At 38.1% G+C, this 21,638-nt stretch overlaps 1 protein-coding gene across 1 annotated transcript in view; it reads left to right on the forward strand.

The window, feature by feature from the left end:
• The window catches only part of DIPK1A (divergent protein kinase domain 1A), a 119,172-nt gene that overhangs the window by 83,434 nt on the left and 14,100 nt on the right, over window positions 1–21,638 (forward strand). The window contains exon 2 of the mRNA XM_028087615.2: window positions 3,155–3,289. Within this exon, the coding sequence (XP_027943416.1) occupies window positions 3,155–3,289 (135 nt within the window). The remainder of the gene's footprint in view (window positions 1–3,154; window positions 3,290–21,638) is intronic.

Here is a 21,638-nt window from a genome sequence, read left to right on the forward strand (position 1 = left end):
AGAAAACCCTACTCACTAAGTCTGTGGTGTTTTCCTTTACTCTGTGACATATACCTGCTGCAGAGCAAGGCAGGGAGAAGAAAAAGGAAATAGTATGTCTTCCCTGATTCTTTTTAAAATGAATTGAACTAATCTTGTTTTAAAACCCTGCCTCAGGGGGTGCCTGGGTGGCTCAGTTGGTTAAGCCTCAAGTCTTGGTTTCAGCTCAGGTCACGATGGAGATCAAGCCTCACATCCAGCCCCGAATCCGGCTCCTTGCTCAGCATGGAGTCTGGGATTGTTTTCCCTCTTCCTCTCCCTCCCCCTCTGCTCCTCACCCCCTGTGCATGTGTGCAAGCTCTCTCTCTCTCTCTCTCAAATAAATAAATGAAATCTTAAAAACAAACACAAAACCCTGCCTCAAAAAAATTCCTATAAGATGTTCATACTAGATTGGACTTCTGAAAGTAAAATCATGCTATGCTATGGTCCTTCAAGTGACCCTCTGAACTATTGGACACTTGTATGGTAGATTTATAATTTGTTCTTGCAACTGGAGATGTGTTTTGTTTTGTTTTGTTTTGTTTTGTTTTAGAGAGACAGAGAGAGAGCTAAAGCGTGAGCAGTGGGGGGGAAGGTTGGCAGGAGGGGCCCAGGGAGAGGGAGAGAGAGAAACTTAGGGAGGCTTCATGCCCAGTGCAGAGCCCCACACAGTGCTTGATCTCAAGACCCTGAGATCATAACCTGAGTGCAAATCAAGAATTGGTCACTTAACTGACTGAGTCACCCAGGCGCCCCAGTAACTGGAGATGGTCTTAAAATGCCTAAGGCAGTAACAATAGTAGACATAATAGACAACCAATAAATAGCAGCTGAGTGAATGTATGGGAAGAAGGTGTCTTGGTGTAGAAGTATGCTTTATTGTGTAATATAAAAAATTTTACATCAGTAGAGAAAAACATACACAAAAGAGGTCATGCACCCATCACCCAGCTTGAAAATTATCAACTCATGGCCAAACCTGCTTCAAGTATACCCCACCTACTTTTCCTTTCTCTGTTGTTTTAAAGCAAATTCCAAATATATCACTTCATTCATAAATATTTCAGTGTCTGCCTCTAAAAGATTAGGGCTCTTTTCTTTAAAAATCACATTATTGTGCCTGAAAAATTAAAACAATTTCTTAATAACGTCAGGCATCCTGGCTTCAAATTTTCAATTGTCTGATAAATATCTTTTTTTTTTACAGTTTCATTGGAATCAGGATTCAAAAAAGATCCACAGATTGTGATTATTTGATATATTTCTTAAATATTTTTTAGTCTTCAGTTTTCCCCATCTTCTCCTTATTTTCTCCCTTGTAATTTACGTGTTGGGGAACTGGGTTGTTTGTATCGCAGCATTTTCCACAGCCTGGAGTTTGCTGATTTTATCCCAATAGTGTCACTTACTGAGGTATCACTTATATTCCTCTGTCTCCTGTATTTCCTGCAAACTGGGAGTTGGAGCTAAAGACTTAATCAGATTCAGATTCAGTTTTCTTTTTGCAAGTTCAAAAACAAGGTGGTGGCCAAATCATAGTGACAGTGTTTTTGACTTTTTGCTCAGTGCCTTGCAAACTATGTGCCTCAAAATGTGGGGTATCACTGTCCCAATGCTTATAGAACATAGTGCTTATGTTCTATAAGCATTATGTCATTTAATCATATTTAAGCTTCATAATACTGGTACATATCAATTTCTGTCTGATGACTAGATTCCTTTAGTAGGGTCAAGTAATCTTAAATGTCTTTCAAACAAACCCTTCAGTGTATACCCCACTGTCATTTATGTGATTTAATTTAGAATTCTGTCTGAATTTTCTTTTTACTGGATTCTTTTAGAGCGATACAAAAATAGCTTGCATTAAAGGCATTTTTTATATTTTAATAATAAAGCTCAAAGACCTGTCACTTCACTGTGAATTCGTTATACTAAAGCTTTTTGGTACTGGAATTCACCATCTGTTAATCTCACAAAGACAGATATCTAAATCGTAAATAGGGCCAACAGAATTCAGTATTTCCTGAGTCTCTTTTTCCCTTGCACTCATTGTCTTCTGCAGGTGCACTTAGGTCTCTTTCATCTCTCTCTGCTTTCTTTGCATGCTCACAGTGCTCACAGTATCCTACTGTTACCCAGTGTGAGAAACTGGCTGGTGATTGTAAAAGCAAAAGTAGCTTTTCATTGTTTGTTTACATATCTGTAATTTGTTCTGTTCAATTATCTCCATACCCCCAAAATTTACCATTTATAAAACCCAGACCATTGGAGTTCCAGACTCAAAAAATAAATGTCCAGTTATCTTGCCCACTGACACTTTTGAAGATTAAACTGTTTATGTTGTTGATGGAGAAAAGGCTGTAGCTGGCCCAAGTTGCAATTAGATAGCAGAGAACTGGGCGCAAAACAATGCAAAGAGGATCCCACTGTGTAGCTTTCCAAGCTGACATGCAAAGAGTAATTTATTCTTTGTGTATCTTAACCCTTCTTCAATTATTTTTCCTTTAATAATTGTAACAACATGCTCCTCAAGCTTCCAGAGTACCCATTAGGTGAAGCGTTTGGTTGGTTGAATGGAAGGAACATAAAGCCTTAGTGAATACAACAGAGAAATAGGAATGAGCTGGAAGTTTAATTTCTTATTCTGGTTGCACTTCACTATGAGACATTCAACAAATAGCCAAATTCTCTGTTCTTATTTCTTTGAAACAAAATTATTTTTATGCTGATTATCCATAAAGAACTTGAAGATTCTTATTTGAAATTTTCCTCTGTAAGCTTGTAGTATATCGGAATTGTTTCTCTTTACCTGATCTCACAGAGTGCCCAGGGTAGCATGGTGCACGTGCTCGTGCTTCCTAAGTAGCTTTAGATGCTGGTGGTATTTGAAAGGTTATACATTTTAAAGGGTATTTTGTTCCCTTTTTCCTTGGCAGGACCAAGGAGCTTCCTTTTCTAAGACCAGTGCTGTTTGGACTCAGTGAAAGTACACTTTGTTCTAGGAGAATTGCCATGTGAAAGCCTAGAATATATATTGAGTTCTTCCAAGAAGGGGGGCAAAAATCATGTTCTAGGACAGTGAAGGCTGACTTAGTGCTGAACGAATGATTGTTATGTGCTCTTTTACTCACAGGCTCGCTTTTCATATGTGCGGATGAAATATCTTTTCTTTTCCTGGTTGGTGGTTTTTGTTGGAAGCTGGATTATATATGTGCAATACTCTACCTATACAGAACTATGCAGAGGGAAGGACTGTAAGAAAATAATAGTAAGTATTTTTGATTTCCGATTATGTGGAAAAACTATATTAATGATATATTTACTGCTTATATACTTACTAATAATTGTTTTCAAAAAGTAAAAGTTAATTCGACCTTAGGGTTTTGTTGAACTTTATAGCTTTTCAGTGTGACCAAGTTAGTAGGAGTGTTCCACGCCTTGAAAAATCTACACTTCAGAAATCTAAATATATAATACTAGATTAGTGTGAGAGCATCCTCATTACAGACAGGGATTATTTTTAAAATATACTAAAAGTTGAGTTCACTCACATCGGATGAGTTTTTAAATGTTCAGAGTATAAAAGTATTATTTACAGGCAACCTTTCTGGAACACACCTTTTGAATAAATGGGGTCATTCTCAAATACCAAAAATGTATCTGAAAAGCATATAACATATTTTGTATTTAATTTCTATCCTAATGATTGGATATATCTCAGGAAAATTGCTCTATCAGTCGAAGATTTCTAATAGTAATTATTGGTTATACGTTTGAGGATCAGTAAATTTAACTCCTTGTTTTCTTCTAATATCTTCTGATATAAGTAATATCAAAACATTGCCTCTGAGAATTACATTTTTTATAATAATGATTGTTGGGATCCCAATTACTATAACTTATTAAAGATTCTATAGTTATTAAGTAGTTACTCTTCACCTAGGCTAATGGTGCTAGGTATATGCATATAGCAGGGAACAAGCTATCATGACCTTAGGAACTTAGAGTCTAGCAGGGAAGAAAATGAATACAGTAAGGTAGGATAATGATTGCAATAGCAAGTGTTACAGGAACATAAGACAGGGAGACCTGAAGTTCTAAGGAAATGAAAATCAGTTTAACTCTAGGCATTCTCAATTAAGATAAAAAATTATTCCCCAGGAGTCTTACAGCTTCTTAAATAGGAAAGGGAAGAATTACTGATATAAAAAGCAGGGAAATGAATTAGTAAGAATGAGTCCCAAATCAAGTTCAAAGGTGTCAGTCTTATATGTCCCTTTCAGTTGGCCATCCCAGATTATTGAGGAATTTTTTTTAAGATTTTATTTATTTATTTGAGAGAGAGCATGAGGAGGGGGAGGGGCAGAGGGAGAGGGAAAAGCAGACTCCCCGCTGAGCAGGGGGCCTGATGCAGCACTCCATCCCAGGACCCCAAGATCATGACCTGAGCTGAAGGCAGATACTTAACCCACTGAGCCACCTAGGTGCCCCCAGTCCTTAAAGAATTTTAAGATAGAAACCTCTGGGGCCAGGCAATGTACTGCATACTGGTCAGTAATACTTAAAATAATACTATGAAAGTCCCCCAAGCCGATTTTACAAATAAAGAAATATGTACACCTGAAATTAATGTAACATTGTCAGCTATACTTTAATTAAATCTATATAATTTATATATATATGACTAAGAGAGAGAATTTGGTTGTGATGGTGGAGCCAGAATTTGTTCCTAATTCTATCTCTATATAAAGCTCAGATTCTTTCTGCTACCCTATGTCAGAAAAGACTAACAAAATTATAGTTTAATAAAACTAAGAAAAAAATCCCACAAAATTCACCTGCTTACCTTCAATGAAGAAGAAAGAAGCAGGAGTTACATAATCAATTATAATAACATAAAATAACCAAAACTATTTGAAATGTCTATTTTTCCTTTTTCTAGGGCACTTTTCTCAAACTAGGTGTCTTGGGGCACATTAAAAGGTATACCATGAATAAAAGTTGTCCGCCATCAGATATATTCGAAAACAGCAGGTTAAACAAAGATAAATAGGTGACTTTACTGAGGACTTCCCAGGATCTTTAATATACTAATATATACTGTGCATCTCCAGAAAAAGCAAATATATTTGATTAGGAAAAAATCCATCCCACGACTCTCAGGAAGACCTATTAACGTCATCTGGTGATGTTAGAAATACTGTAATAAGAGATTAAAACAAAATGAAATAGATATGCTTTTATTGTGTATTAATATAATAATATTCAAATTATAAGGCATATTATGGTGAATATTCTGTTACAAATGAGTTATAGTTGTGAAGTATTTTTTATTTTATTTATTTTTAGTATTTTATTATTAAAGTATTTTTCATGATTTTTCCTTTAGTTTCACTATATAAGAAATGGAAGCAGAATTCTAGCATAATTTAATAATTCTAATATAATAATAATTCTAGCATAATTTAATGGTTATCTTACTAAAATTTGAAAATAATGAAAACATTTTCTGAGCCTAAAACATATCTTTTCCCTGAAACTTGCCTTAAAAAAAAATTGTAGTTTCTCTGCATTTGGGAATTGTGTTCTTAAAACTTACCAAAACTGGTAGTATTAAGATCAGTAGTGCAAAGATAGAACTAACATTTAATAGGGATTGTGTGATTGGAACTAAAAAGCAAGCAGAAAAAATATTTCTTAAGTACACATTAAAGCTTCAAAGAGCTGACAAGGTATCTTGTGAGGAATTACTTGGTCAAGATCTGGGAGAGGATAAGATTTGAGAGAGGTGAGCCTAGATTTGGTGACTTTGTTTGCCTGGGGTATATGACCTAAGATAGAGTTTTATGGAGTTAGGAAGATAAAAATCTAGTCCAGGTCCTAGGACCTTGGTACACCATGCTGTGGGCTGATACCCTAAAGAGCTGAACCCTAACAGTAAAGGTAAACTAAAAGAACCTCAGTGATGTGAGCTGAATTTTGGAGCCTCTTTTTCACTCAGGGATATTGCTGATACTTGGCATGAGCAGGGCTCTGAGGAACAGGACTGTATACTAGGAGAGAGCTGCTGCTAGGGACAAGAATTAGCAAGCTTTTGTAGAAAGTAAGAGAGCCTCAAGCATACAGCCAGTTATCCTGTTGGGATATTTGCCAAATCCTAGGGTTTTACAGAATGGGAGCCTAAACATCTCATTGGAAAGCCTTTGAAAAGCAGAGGAGACATTTTGGCAGCCACACAAGATTCAGCCTAGAGTTATGAACCTGCCAATGGGGGGAAACCCCAGTGAATTCCCAGGCTCTCTATTTAAAACCCTAGAGGGCTATGCTCTTGGAATGGAGAATAGCCAAAAATAGCTTGAGCTTTATCAGAGCTGCAGCCCACCCTCCATTCAGCACAGTGCCTGATTGGGTTAAGATGATCAGCTACCATTTTGTCTGTCTACCCAAGGGAAGGGAAACCCTCTCTGGAGGCACTATGTGAAAAACTAGAAGACATGGCAAAAGACATGAAGGCATGATCAAAAACTAAGAGATAAATATGGACAGTAGAATCAGATCCACAGATGATCCTGATAGTGCCTCAACAAGTTAAATAGGGAATTACCGCATGATCCAACAATTCTGCTTTTAGGTGTATACCCAGAAGAATTGAAAGCAGGAACTCAAGCAGATACTTGCATACCAGTGTTCACAGTAGCATTATTCACAATAACCAAATGATGGAAACAACTCTAACATCCATTAACAGAAGAATGCATAAACAAAATTCATGGAATGTTATTCAGCCCTAAAAAGAATGAAATTCTGATGCATTCTACAACATGGATGAACCTCAGAAACATTATGCTAAATGATATAAGCCAGACACTAAATGACAAATATTGTATAATTCCACTTATATGAGGTACCTAGAATAACAATTATAGATAAGTTGGGAGAATGGTAAAAGGAGTTAAAATATTTAAGATTCTCATCATATAGCAGAGTAGGGTAAAAGTATCAACTAGATAATATCAATTAGTCTATTCATAACAATTAATAAAATGTCCCTCAATTAACTTTAGAGTTTGTTGATTGAAATATACATATTGTTATTTCTAGGATAGCCTCTGGAATAGAAAGAGAATGTATCATCTCCAAACTAATAAAAAAAATGGAATAATAAAAGAATACTCTGTTCTAAAGAAGGCAAGAAAGTAAAAAAAAAGGAACATATAGGCAGTAGAATTACAAAATACATAATAAGACGATAGATGTCACAAATTGAAATCCCAGTAAACAGACTCAGAGACTGAGATTTGCCTGCAGGATGTTTATTGGGTTGGGCTCTTGAGATTAACATCTGTGGGGAAGTGAGGAAACAGGATAGACCAGAGAAGTTAAACTGCACTACAGTGGTAACAAAGACCTCAGTCAATTCTACAGGGAACTTTGGAGTTGGGGTAGCCTTGCAAATGTCCAGGCATTTATACCCTGTCACTGACCAGTCACTGGATACGGTTTTCTACCCTCTTCCACCCTCTCTTAAGGGGACATGACCTTGGGTAAGGCTGTATTGTAGGCTGAGGACAAGTCCCAAAGAAAAATTCAGCTGAGAGCTGTTGACTACTTAGATGCCCAACAGGTGAGGGAATGAGTGCTCCAGTTCTGGACAAGATATGGCTGACTTACCATGGCATTGGCTGTAGTATATTTCAACCCAAATATGCTGGTAATTACATTAAATGTAAATGGACCAAATGCTTCAGTTAAAAGGCAAAGACTGTCAGACTGTACTAAAATTTTTTAAAAATTATAGTTACAAGAGACACATCTAAAATATAATGATGCAGATGGATTGAAAGTAAAAGAATAGGAAAAAAATTCATGCAACTATGCAAATTATAAAAGAGCAGATGTTTAAAGGAAAAACCATAGTTATATATATATTGATGTAAGTTTTATATTACACAAATTATACCTCTTTTTAAAGCCTAAATCAGCCCTTACTGGCATGAAATGTAATGCTTTTTAAATTTGTTTCTCCTGGGTGCCTGGGTGGCTCAGTCGGTTAAGCGACTGCCTTTGGCTCAGGTCATGATCCTGGAGTCCCGGGATCGAGTCCCGCATCAGGCTCCCCCCTCAGCAGGGAGTCTGCCTCTCCCTCTGACCTTCTTCCCTCTCATGCTCTCTCTCTACCATTCTCTCTCTCTCTCAATAAATAAATAAAAATCTTTAAAAAAAATAGCAGATTCATTAAATAAATAAATAAATAAATAAATAAATAAATAAATAAATAAATTTGTTTCTCCTGTGTTTTAGTTTTACAATGTCTGCCTAAGTAATTGTCTGGCCTTTTCACAAACGTTGGCAATATCCACACATACTTTTTTTGGCCCTGGTAATTCCTGTTATGAAATGTAGAGTCTAAACTGATTTTCTTTCTCCCTCTGTATTACTACATAGTCTGTTCTCTTATTTAAGTGGGCTGAACTGAACCAGAGCATATAATAAGATGGCTGATTTTCAATTTGGATATAAAAATATAAAACTGCCTTATCTCAAAACCACATTTAGCAAAAACATGCTTGCCAAAGGATTTGTAGTATCCTGTGTATAAACTCTGGACAGATTTACTTCAAAATCCTCATCTTGATGGACTAAGGAAGATTGTAAAGAAATACAGAAGATCCCAAAGAGGCCCTACAAAAATTACTTGCTGAAGTTTAACAATGTGGGTTCTTTCCTTCCCTTTGTAAGTTGGCAGTTTGACTTTTAACTTTTTTCTAGTTCTTTTTTTTCCTATTTTTAATCATTTAATACTTATTTTTAAGATAACTACTATCACATACCAATCATATAAAAAGTATAATCCATTTTAGAAGAAGTATCAGTCAACAAGTATTTTTTGAATACCTACTACATGTCAGTCATTATTCTAGATGCTGGTGATATAATGGTAAGCAAGATATGCAGAGTCTGTGTCTTCAGGAGCTTACATTCTTATAGTGGAATATGTATAATAAAAACAGAAACAAATAAACAAATGACTTCAGGGACTAAGAAGTGTAATAACAAAGGATATAATAGCAATATTTTGTAGAAAATGGCTAGGGCATGCTACCTGAACCGTAGTGGCTGGGAAAGTCTTCCCTGAGAAGATGTCATTTTTGAATTAGAAACTGTTGAGAAGGAAGCAATTGTATGAATATCTGGGCAAAAAGCATTTAAAGAGAAAGGACAGTGAGTAAATGTCCAAAGAGGGGAGTGAGGTTAGGAAATATGGTTGGTTTCATGAATATTTTATAAAAATCTGTATCATTACTTTAGTCATATCATGTACATTTTAAAATCTTGGATATTGAAGGTACAATTTATCAAGTAAGGAAAACTTCTTGATAATAAGTAGCTTAACCATATCATGTTAGTCTACTGGAAAAAATACGAGATGGGAGTCAAAGCACCAGACTTACACTTTCTTGTGATGTACTGTATGACTTTTAGTAAGTGACTTCATTTCTTTGACTTCCTGTTAAGTTCATTGTACAGGTAGGAAAACTATCCTTGCCTGCTTGCCCTGCCCACATCACAGATTTTATGGAGATAAAGTAGAATTGGAACAGTTACGATGGCTTTCTATCACTTAACGATACTCTCACATATCTATTGAATATATAGAAGGTTCTCAAGTCTTTGACTTGATTCCACTTGGCCCATGGCAAGTACCTTAATAGTTGATATTGCTGTAAGCGTAACATTGTAATTCAGAAATTTCCCTAGAAAACTGCTATGGCTGTCCCATTCCGAGCGTTGCCTCCGAGCCAGATCACTGTATGGCAGTCAGATATCATAGGTGATCAGCAGAGTGTGATAAGCAGTTTACTTATGTCTAAGACTCATGGTCTATCTTGTCCTACATAGCTTTCTTGTTCTCGGTATATCTACGTCTTTTTCCTTCTCTCTCCATTTGTGTATGAGGTCATAGCTATTGTGGTGGTTAAGAGCATAAGCATTGGAATAAATGAGCTTCAGGTTTGAGTTCCAGCTTTGCCATTCCTTAGCTAGACAGCTTTGTCTTAGCTTATGTAAAATGGGGATTAATAATACTGTCTCATCAGGTAGTTGTGAGGATAAAATGAGTTCATGTATTGAAAGGCTTAACACTGCTTGACACATAATAAGTGCTCAGTAAATCATCATTATTTTCTCAAGTTTATGTCTTTGAATCTGACTTGGGAAGATAAGACACACACACAACATTATACAATCAGTTGTATCAGTCAAGATTCAAGCAGAGAAGCAGAAACCATAAGAAATACATATTAAGAGATTTATTATTTATTATTTAAATTTTTATTACTGTTATTTGTTAACAACATGGATGGACCTTGAGGGCATTATGCTAAGTGAAATATGTCAGACAGAAAGACAGGTATTGTATGATCTCACTTCTATGTGCACTCTAAAAAATAAAACAACAACAAACAAGAAAAACAAGCTCAGAGATACAGAAAACAGATTGGTGTTGGCCAGAGGCAGGGGGCAGCAGGGAGGCAAGATGGGTGAAGGGGTCAAAAGGAACAGACTTCCAGTTATAAAATGTCATGAAGATGTACAGCAAGGTGACTACAACTAACAATACTGTGTTGTAGGGCAACCCCTTTGGGCTCCCTCCGTCCTTGGGAGCTTTATATTATCACTTCACTATCGTTCAATAAACCTGGCTCTGCCCACCAAAAAAAAAAAAATTATTATTATTATTATATATTATTTATATTTACTTATTATTTATATATTGTATTATTACTTATTTATATATTATTATTTATAATATGTTATATATTGTTATATATTTTAAAGTTGCTCAGAGAGTAGATCTTAAAAGTTCCCACAAGAAAAAAACATTTTGTAACTATGCGTGGTAATGGATGTTAACTAGACTTACTGTAGCGATTATTTCACAATGTACGCAAATATCAAATCATTATGTTGTACACCTTAGACTAAGATAATGTTATATGTCAGTTATATTGCAGTTTCTTTTTAAAGATTTTATTTATTTATTTGACAGAAACACAGCGAGAGAGGGAACACAAGCAGGGGGAGCGAGAGAGGGAGAAGCAGGCTTCCCACGGAGCAGGGAGCCCGACGCGGGGCTCGACCCTGGGACCATGACCTGAGCCGAAGGCAGACACCTAACGACTGAGCCACAGATACTTATTGCAAGGGATTGGCTTATCCAATTGTGGGGGCTGGCTAGATGAGGCTGAAATCCATAGGGTAGGCTGTTGAGGACAGGCTGGACCTCTTGGGCATGGGCTGAAGCTGCTGTCCAGAGGCAGCATTTCTTCTTCATCATGGGAGCCTCAGTAATTCTCTTAAATCCCTTCAACTAATTGAATAAGGCCCACCCAGATTATCTAGGATAATCTCTCATTAAAGTCAATTGATCATGGGGGCGCCTGGGTCGCTCAGTCAGTTAAGTGTCTGCCTTTGGCTCAGGTCATGATCCCAGGGTCCTGGGATCGAGCCCCTCATTGGGCTCCCTGCTCAGCGGGGATTCTGCTTCTCCCTCTCCCTCTGCCCCCCGTTCGTGCTCTCTCTCGCTCTCTATCTCAAATAAATAAAATGTTTAAAAGAAAATCAATTGATCATGGACTTCATTATATCTACAAAAACCTTCACAGCAACAACTAGATTATTATTTGCTTTATTAACTGGGGACAGTAGCCTAGCCAAGTTGATACATCCAAAGACCATCAGATCAGATGAAAATGGTTTAGTTTGCACCAGAAATAGTTGTACTACACAAATTTAAAGAAAGAAGGCTTCAATGAACACAGAGATCACTGTGGGTAAAAGAGCAGAGAAAGGCTTCATAGAGGACATAGAATTTCTGTAGGCCTTAGAGAATAGAAAGAATTTGGATAGGCTCTCGAGGAGCGTCTTTCTCCTTTTAATTACAAACCAGGCTTGCTTTAGCACTTTTATCCCAAAGAGCAATTTGCTGACTAACATTAGATCTGAGAATTCCCAGAACCATGCAGTTGTAGCCACTGAACCACAGCCTTGGTTGGTGGGCCATTTGGCTGCCTGTAAATTAACATATCTTCCTCTTTTGTCTTTTTATGGTAAGTCTTAAAAACAAATTTAGGATGTTGATCAACTCAGATATGTATTTCATATAAATTAGGTACTGTGTGTGAATTAGTGTAATTTAGTAATCAAGTATATTTCTCATAATTTCAACATTGGAAATCACTATAGAACATTAGTATTATTTACCTGAGATGTTTTCTCTAACCAACAGATAATTTTTATTAAAAAGTATCATAAGGTTAATGGGCTTAAAGCTTAACTTATTTAGGTTCCAGGAAGCTAGGAGCCAAAACTGGGATTAATTCCGTACATCGTACATTGATTTACAATTTGAATTAAAGTTTTTTATGTTCAGTTTTTAATAAAAGTATGATACTTTCCATAGTCACATCCATCATTTAGAGCTTGATTCCAGTGAAATGCATAATAGCCTTTTAAATAGTAGGTTTTTAAAACTCTGAGAAAGAAATACAGTGGGGATGGTGTATGCTGGGAAGCCAAGGTTAACTTGTGGAAGTTTTAAGCACTGAGAACTGTGTTCTGCTCTCCTTTGTTTAAAGGCAGCTTTCTCTGAAACTGAGGGCAGCCACTAATTAGATGTGCTGGGAGGATCTATTTTTTTCTAGTTGTGCTTTTTTCTTTTATCCACCAAGCTAATTATAATATGTTGTATAATTCATTGTACATTTTCCCTGATTATAGAAATCACTAATTCACTCATTATTTCAGCAAGTCCTATTTTGGTGCCTAACCATAAAGAAATTTTGCACCATTTGACTGTGCAGTTTGCTGGGTTCTTTAAAAAAGAAAAATAGAGCGGGGGGAGGGAGAGAAGTTTTTCTTATATACAATTTTCAAGACAACATTGTTTAGTAGTGATATTTCTGGCATGTTGCCATATGATTGAGAGTGTTTGTTTTGAGGGTCTGTCTGGATAATAATGAGGAATCACTCACTGCCATTCTAGTGAACCCTTGTATTATATGAGCACATGCTTTATTCATTCATTCATTCATTCATGAGAGAGAGAGAGAGAGAGAGAGACTGGGGGATGGGCAGGAGGGTCAGAGGAAGAGGGAGAGAGAAATGTTAAGCAGGCCCCAGGCCCAGCATGAAGCCAGGTGTGGAGCTCCATCTCACGACCCTGAAATCATGACCTGAGTGGAAATCAAGAGTCGGATGCTTAACCGACTGAGCCACCCAGGCACCCCTTTTCTTTTTTTTTTCTTTAGAGAAAGAGCACATGCCTTAACTTGGAAGCAATAAAAATGAAAGAGCCCCTAAATTTTATTACGGTCTCTTTTAAGATCTAATTTCTAGAGATAATGGTTTGTTGGTTAAAACAACTAGCTTAACATATACTAAATTTAGTAATTTAGAACTATGGTTTTAATTAGATAGTAATACATAATTATTTCATTTAGCTTTGCATTTGCTTAGAATCAAAATTATTATTTGACTCGAGAGGTTCATTTTGTGCTATTATCCTCTGTTTTTAAAATATGGGGCGCCTGGGTGGCTCAGTCATTAAGTGTCTGCCTTCGGCTCGCTCGGGTCATGATCCCAGGGTCCTGGGATCGAGCTCCGCATCGGGCTCCTTGCTCTGCGGGAATTCTGCTTCTCCCTCTGTCCACTTCCCCTGCTTGTGTTCCCTCTCTGGCTTTCTCTCTGTCAAATAAATAAAATCTTTAAAAACATAAATATATATATATGGGATGAATCCATTTGGAACCTGCTGTTTTCAGAGTAAAACCTTAATTTTTTCCTTTTAAGAAAAGTAACGTTTTGGGGCGCCTGGGTGGCTCAGTCGTTGAGCGTCTGCCTTCGGCTCAGGTCATGATCCCAGGATCCTGGAATCAAGCCCCGCATCGGGCTCCCTGCTGGGCGGGAAGCCTGCTTCTCCCTCTCCTGCTCCCCCTGCTTGTGTTCCCTCTCTCGCTGTGTCTCTATTAAATAAATAATAAAATCTTAAAAAAAAAAGTAACGTTTTCTTTTATGCCAATTTGAATTAGATTACCAGTCTCTTCTTGGTGAATTTACAGAAAAATATTTACTAAACAAGTTTATTTCAAATCTTAACAAACATAAACCCTATTCTAAGAATAATGCTACTGGTTATAATAGCATTTTTGGTGTCCTTTGTGTGTTATGCTGCACTCTCTTATATCTTGTGATGGTCATTGTAATCCTGAAACAGGTGGTCTTGTTACTATTAGCATAATTCTGAGAAGCAGTAAAGAGACTAAGGGTTAAAGCCAGTTTAGAAGAAACAAACCAACAGTAAAACACCATGTTATTTTAGTTACGGGCTTACCAGTAGTTACTAGAACCAGCAGATACAGAGATAAGATATGTCCCCGCCCTGAAGATGCTTACAGACTAGTAGAGGATATGGAAAAATAAACAAGAAGCACATAATTGAGCCTGGGAGTAGGGTTGCTAAATTTAGCAAAATAAAATGCACAAAAACAGGATGCCCAGTTAAATTTTAATTTAAAATAAACAATGAGTTTATTTTTTAGTGTATCTCAAGTATTGCCAATAAGCAACTAATAATTTTCCAATATAAGTATGTCCCATGCAGTATTTCACTGGGGTGTCCAACTGAGAACATCCAGAAGACTTTCTGGAAGAGGTTATATCTTAACTGGATTTTGAGGAATGGAACACTACAAGCAGAAGGAGGCATGTCCGTAGCCACAAAGATAGGACAGAACGCTACATTCCAGGAAGCGCCTGGCCAGAGCAGAGAGCATGAGGAACAGTTTACTGAGATCACATTAGCACAGTCAAAATCATGAAAGCCCATGTATGTCCTGTTAAGGAGTTTGCCTTTTATCCACAGGGCAGTATAGAGTCATAGAAGTTTTCTTTTCTTTTCTTTTTTAAAAGATTTATTTATTTATTTGAGAGAGAAAGCAAGGGGCCAGAACACAAGCTGTGGGTAGGGGTACGGCAGGGAAAGGGAGAATCAGGTTCCCCACTGAGCAGGGAGCCTTAGATGGGGCTCGACCCCAGGACCCTGGTCCCAGAACAGACACTTAACCATCTGAGCCACCCAGGCGCCCCTTAAGCAGGGAAGCAAGTGGTCAGGTAAATGTTTCAGAAGAATTTCATCAGTTGTGGAGGGTGGGTAGGTTGGATAGGAGACATCAGAGGCAAGGAGACCAGTATTATGGTTGTTATAGTAATCCAGGCACAAAGGAGTCAGGGCTTAAACCATGGCATTTGTGGTGGGAATGGAGGAGAAGAAAAAGTTTCAAAGGATATTAAGGAAATAATTTGATTTTCAGTTGAGTGTGGCGGGGGGGATGAGGAAGAAGAAAAAGTTTAAGACAACTCACTGTCTCTTCCCTCAGATGCATGGGTGGTTGATGGCACCTCTTAATGATGTAGAGAATAAAGAAAGATTAAGTTTGGATAAGAGGAAATAAGTGTCAACAGCAAGCATAGACTACTGTTTCTAGGAGCTGAGCTGGAAATCAGTCGGTTTTGGTTTGGTTTGGTTTAAATTCTTTAAAATTGTGGTAAAATATACATAACATTTACCATCTTAATCATTTTTTGTTTTTCAGTTTGTCATTACCTTTTTTTTGCTTTATTGATGTATAATTGACAAATTAAATTGTAAGGTTTAAATTTTAAGAGTACAGTGTGATGATTTGATATACATATACATTCTGAAAGGATTCCCTCCCTCAAGGTAACACATCCATTACTTCACATATTTATCTTTTCTGGGACATGGGAGTGAAAGCATTTAAGTTCTACTCTCAACAAATCGCATTTATACAATACAGTGTTACCCACTGCAGCCACCATCTTATACGTTCGATCCTCAGACCTTATTCATCCTCTAACTGAACATTTATACTCTTTTACCAACCTCTCCCTATTTCCCGCACCCCTCAGCCTGTGGCAACTACAATTCTACTTGCTGTTTCTATGAGTGTGTCTACTGTAGATATCGTATAAAAGTGGAATCACACAGTACTTGTCTTTTTGTGGCTGGCTTATTTCATTTAGCATAATATCCGTAGCGTTCATCCACACTGTAGCATGTTTCAGAATTTCCTTACTTTTCAAGGTTGAATAATAATCTGTTGTATGTATATGCCACATTTTGTTTATCTATTTGTCCATCGATGGACCCTTGGGTTGCAGATTCTGCCTTTTGGCTGGGAAATTGTTTTACTTTTAAAAAATTTTTTTAAAGATTTTATTTATTCATTTGAGAGAGAGCACAAGCAGGGAGAGCGGCAGAGGGAGAGGGAGAAGCAGGCTCCTCGCTGAGTAGGGCTAAATCCTAGGACCCTGAGATCATGACCTGAGCCGAAGGCAGATGCTTAACCAACTGAGCCACCCAGGCGCCCCTGGGAAATGGTCTTAAACTGACCTCATCCAGTTTGGTTATGCACACTCCCTAGATTCTGTTTTGAAAAATAATGGTAGCTACTGAAAAGGTTTGGTATCAGTATTAACTACTCCCACACAACCCTATTATTGTGTTATAATGAAAATGATGTCTGCCACAGATATAGGCATTTATTCAGCACATTGTTATTTGTAAGCAGTCAAAACACCTTTCATATAATCAGTCTGTAAATTTATTAAAGTTCTAATTATGTCCTTTTATGTGTTCCTTCAACTTGCATGAAAGATTTACTTAAGGCAAAAGCAATGATGCTCCAGAGGCAAGCTTCTATTACCCTCATAATTAGCATCAGGCAACTAGAAATTCTGAACCAGTGATTCTCAAAATGTGGTCTCTTTGACCAGCAGCATTAGTATCACTTGGAAACTTGCTCCAAATGCAAATTTTCAGCCTCACCTAAAACCAAATGAGTCAGGGGGCACCTGGGTGGCTCAGTCGGTTAAGCGTCTGCCTTCGGCTCAGGTCATGTTCCCAAGGTCTTGGGATTGAGCCCGGAGTCAGGCTCCCTGCTCGGCGGGAAGCCTGCTTCTCCCTCTCCCACTCCCCCTGCTTGTGTTCCCTCTCTCACTGTCTCTCTCTCCGTCAAAAAAATAAACAAAATCTTTAAAAAAAAAAGAGAGAGAGAGTCCGGAACTCCGACACTGGGGTCCATTTGTCTGTGTTTTAACAAGACCTTCAGGCGATTTGAAGCTCCCTAAAGTTTGAGAATCTCTGTTGTAAAATGATTAACTCTGAGTATCTCCCCAAAGAGAAAGGTTATAGCTTCAGCTGGTTCTTATACCTCCATTAGGAAAAGGTAAGGGATAGCCCATATTTTAGCCAATCCACATATCTTAAATCATTCAATTTCAGCAATGATAGTCCATTTCTGACATTCCCTATGATATTTAACAAGCTAAAAATTTCACCAATGTAATCCTAATTTGCTAATTAACAAAATCCCAGAAATGGATCGATCTTGATTAAGCTGTGGACAATAGAAGCATGTGTAGTAGTTGCCTTGGAGCATGTGCTTCTTTATTACCTGATTAGGACTCTTGCAGAGCACCTGTGCATTCCTGGATGATAAACGCACAAATACCACACTGTGTCTGCTGAAGAATTTTAAAGTAAATGACAGACATTATAATAGAAGGGAAGGAGAGAGTGGAGAAGGTTCTTGTGTGTGTGTGTGTGTGTGCGTGTGTGTGTGCATATGCGTGCGTCTGTGTGTGCATATGCGTGCGTCTCTGTGTGCATATGCGTGTGTGTAGGGAGAGGAAGAGTGTGATGAGCACAGTTAGTGGCTGAGAGGAAGAATTCAGGAAAGAGGGGAAAAAAGAAAGGTTGACGATACAGTGAGAGTGCAGAGAACGGTGAAGATTAAAATAGCTAATGTGGAGAATTGGAGAGGGTGCTGACCAGACTTGGAGAATTTTCAGGCAACCCGACTCTCCTGTTTTTTCCTAAGGAAAAAATTGGCAAGATTGTCTAAAGTACATTTTTAGAACGTGGATCTTTGAAAATGATTTAAAACCTAGCACTTACACATCTGTTCGTTGTTACTGCCCCTTGAGGTACAGTTTCCACAGTTCATGAAATTACCCCTTCAGTGCCAATGGGTTTTGTAAAATGTAGCTAAAGAGTGCCATCTTCTGGTACCACCAGGTATGTGCAAACAAAGGCAGGATGTATGGTAGAATCCTCAGAGTAATAAAATCTCAGTACTGGAAAAACCTTTAATATTTTCTGCTGAGTATCCTATTGTAAAGTTGAACTTCTTTATAATCTGTGTCTTTTTAATTAAGAGATCAGATTACTAACAGTGATTATAGTTTGTGTGTATGGCCGTGCCTGAAAAACAAACCAAACTGTATGTGGCCAACCATACTTTTCATATAAGCATATGGGAAATTTGCTTTCGGTTTGTGATGGAAGCCACAAGTTGAAGAGCCTGTTCTTTGTGACTACCTCTTTGATGCAGGGTTGGCTTGAGGCCTTAGCTCAAAACAGGAATCTGATTCTTGTAGCTAAATGTCAGACTTGTCTTCATTGCTTAACGGTTTACCAATAAGACACTAATTTATTCTCTTTTTTAAATGTTTCGCCTGGGTGGCTCAGTTGGTTAAGTGTCTGCCTTCAGCTCAGGTCATGATCCCAGAGTCCCGGGATCGAGTTCCGCGTCGGGCTCCCTGCTCAGTGGGGAGTCTGCTTCTCCCTCTGACCCTCCCCCCTCTCATGCTCTCTCTTGCTCTCATTCTCTCTCAAATAAATAAATAAATAAAATCTAAAAAAAAAGATTTAAATGTTTCATGCATTATAGAAAAGTATTAATTTTATCCTCAGTAAGGCTTTAAAATCAAAACCACTATGTTTTTTAAATCATGGTTATCTTCTAAACATTTACTGAACACTTAAAATACTAAATTCTGTTCTGTGTGCTAGCAAGGGGAGGTTCAAAGATGAATATGACCTTGTCTCTGCCTTTGAATCATCTTACTTTCCACCAGGGAGGGTAACATGAACACAAATGATGTTAGATTTGGGAATATAAGGAAAGAAGGGAGGAAGAATGTAGGATCAGGAAGGAAATAAACAGTCTCAAGATTATCCACTAGAAAGATGGGTGTTGTGGAAAGGGCCACGTTTAAATCTTGACCTGGGGCAGGGTTATGAGTAGAGTGTTCCTCAAGATTCAGGAGCCAAAAATCGGGACATTTGAAGCAAATAGCTCTTCAAGTTCTATTCCAGAAGCTGTTCATAATAGAATGTGCTATTTCTGCATAAATACCCAGAATACAGTTCATTTATTCATTCATTCAGCAAGTACTTTTTATGTACATTTGATTATGTGTCAAGCATTGTACAAGTCCTAAGGAAACAAAGATGAAAGTCCTGTCCCTACTTTGAGTTGCTTGTGCAGAGGGAATGAAGGTGACCAGAACCTCTTAGTAGGAACACTGTGGATGGGCATCCGACCCAGCCATTATTAAATCTGTTCTATGTGTTCCTCTCCAAGACTAAGTAATTCTGGTTCTTTTACCTCAATGGCTAATTAAAAGCACAGCCTCTGGAGGCAGACCCTCTGGCTTCTGAGTCCAGCACCACCACTCATCTGCCCTGCAAATTTCTTAACCTCTCTTGCCTTAGTTTATCAATAAAGTGGAGATGATGGTAGTATCTATTTTGTAGGGGGGTTGTGAAGATTAAAGAGATAAACACGAAAAGCTCTTAGAATAATGTTGACGTATAGAAAACAGTGTGACAAATACCCGTGTACCTACCATCTAGGTAACAAGCTTTTGCCACATTTGTTTCGTTTCTTTTTTAAAGAAAAAAAGCGTTACAGGTACAATTGAAGCTCTCTTTATCCTCCCTGACATTCTCCTCCCTCTTCCCCAGGGATAACCACCATCTTGAATTGGGTGTGAGTCCTACCATCATGTTTTCATACTTTCACTGTGTGTATATGGGTCCATAAACAATATATAGCATTGCTTTGTGTGTTTCTAAACTTGAATTAATGGTACTAAACTGCCCATATCATTTTGTAACTTTGTCCACTTGACATTGTTTTCAACATTTTTCCATGTTGTTCTATGTAGCCTGAGTTCTTTCTTCTTTTTTAATTTAAATTCTAGTAGTTGACATATAATAGTTTAATATTGGTTTCAAGAGTAGAGTTCAGGGGCACCTGGGTGGCTCAGTCAGTTAAACGACTGCCTTCGGCTCAGGTCATGGTCCCAGGGTCCTGGGATCGAGCCCCGCATCGGGCTCCCTGCTCGGCGGGAAGCCTGCTTCTCCCTCTCCCACTTGTGTTCCCTCTCTCGCTGTCTCTCTCTCTCTCTCTCTGTCAGTTAAATAAATAAAGAAAATCTTTAAAAAAAAAGTAGAGTTCAGTGGTTCATAATTTACATATAACACCCAATGCTTTTCCTAACAAGTGCCCTCCTTAATACCCACCACCCATCTATCCTCATCCCTCACCTACCTCCCTCCATCAACCCTTAGTTTGTTCTCAGTAGTTAAGAGTCTCTTGTGATTTGTTTCCTTCTCTCTTTTCTCCACACCCGAATGTTCATCTGTTTTGTTTCTTAAATTCCACATATGAGTGAAATCATATAGTATTTTTCTCTGATTCACTTATTTTGCTTAGCATAATACAGTGTAGCTCCATCCATGTCATTGCAAATGGCAAGATTTCATTCTTTTTGAGGGCTGAATAATATTCCAGTGTGTGTGTGTGTACACACACACACACACACACACACACATACACATACATATACACACATACATCTTTATCCATTCATCAGTCAGTGGGCGTTTGGGCACTTTCCATAGTTAGACTATTGTTGATAATGCTGCTATAACCATCAGGATGCGGGGCACCTGGGTGGCTCGGTCGTTAAGCAGCTGCCTTTGGCTCAGGTCGTGACCCCTGGGTCCTGGGATTGAGCCCCACATCGGGCTCCCTGCTCCGCGGAGAGCCTGCTTCTCCCTCTCCCACTGCCTGCCACTCTGCCTACTTGTGCTCTCCATCTCTCTGTCAAATAAATGAGTAAAATCTTTTAAAAAAATAAACAAATAAACATCAGGATGCATGTACGCCTTCGAACGTGTATTTTTGTATCCTTTGGGTAAATACCTAGTAGTGTAATTGCTGGTTGAGGAACCTCCATACTGTTCTTCGGAGTGACTGCACCGATTGCATTCCTACCAGTAGTGCTAAGAGGGTTCCCCAAGCCTGAGTTCTTTCATTTTAATTACTGTATAGTATTTCATTGTATGACTAGACTTCATTTTATTCAGCCATTCTCCTGTTAATGATCATTTTTTTTTTTTTTTTAAGATTTTATTTATTTATTTGAGAGAGAGAGAATGAGAGATAGAGAGCATGAGAGGGAAGAGGGTCAGAGGGAGAAGCAGACTCCCCGCCGAGCAGGGAGCCCGATGCGGGACTCGATCCCGGGACTCCAGGATCATGACCCGAGCCGAAGGCAGTCGCCCAACCAACTGAGCCACCCAGGCGCCCGTTAATTATCATTTGTGTTGTTATCCATTTTCCACTTAAAAACAGTACTACATCCTGGATGGCACCCTGAGGTCCTCCCAGACTACCTTG

This window comes from Eumetopias jubatus, unplaced genomic scaffold (assembly GCF_037043125.1).
Source record: "Eumetopias jubatus isolate StellerSeaLion01/CBP00866 unplaced genomic scaffold, mEumJub1_p1.0 scaffold_4, whole genome shotgun sequence".
In the NCBI taxonomy this organism is placed as follows: domain Eukaryota; kingdom Metazoa; phylum Chordata; class Mammalia; order Carnivora; family Otariidae; genus Eumetopias; species Eumetopias jubatus.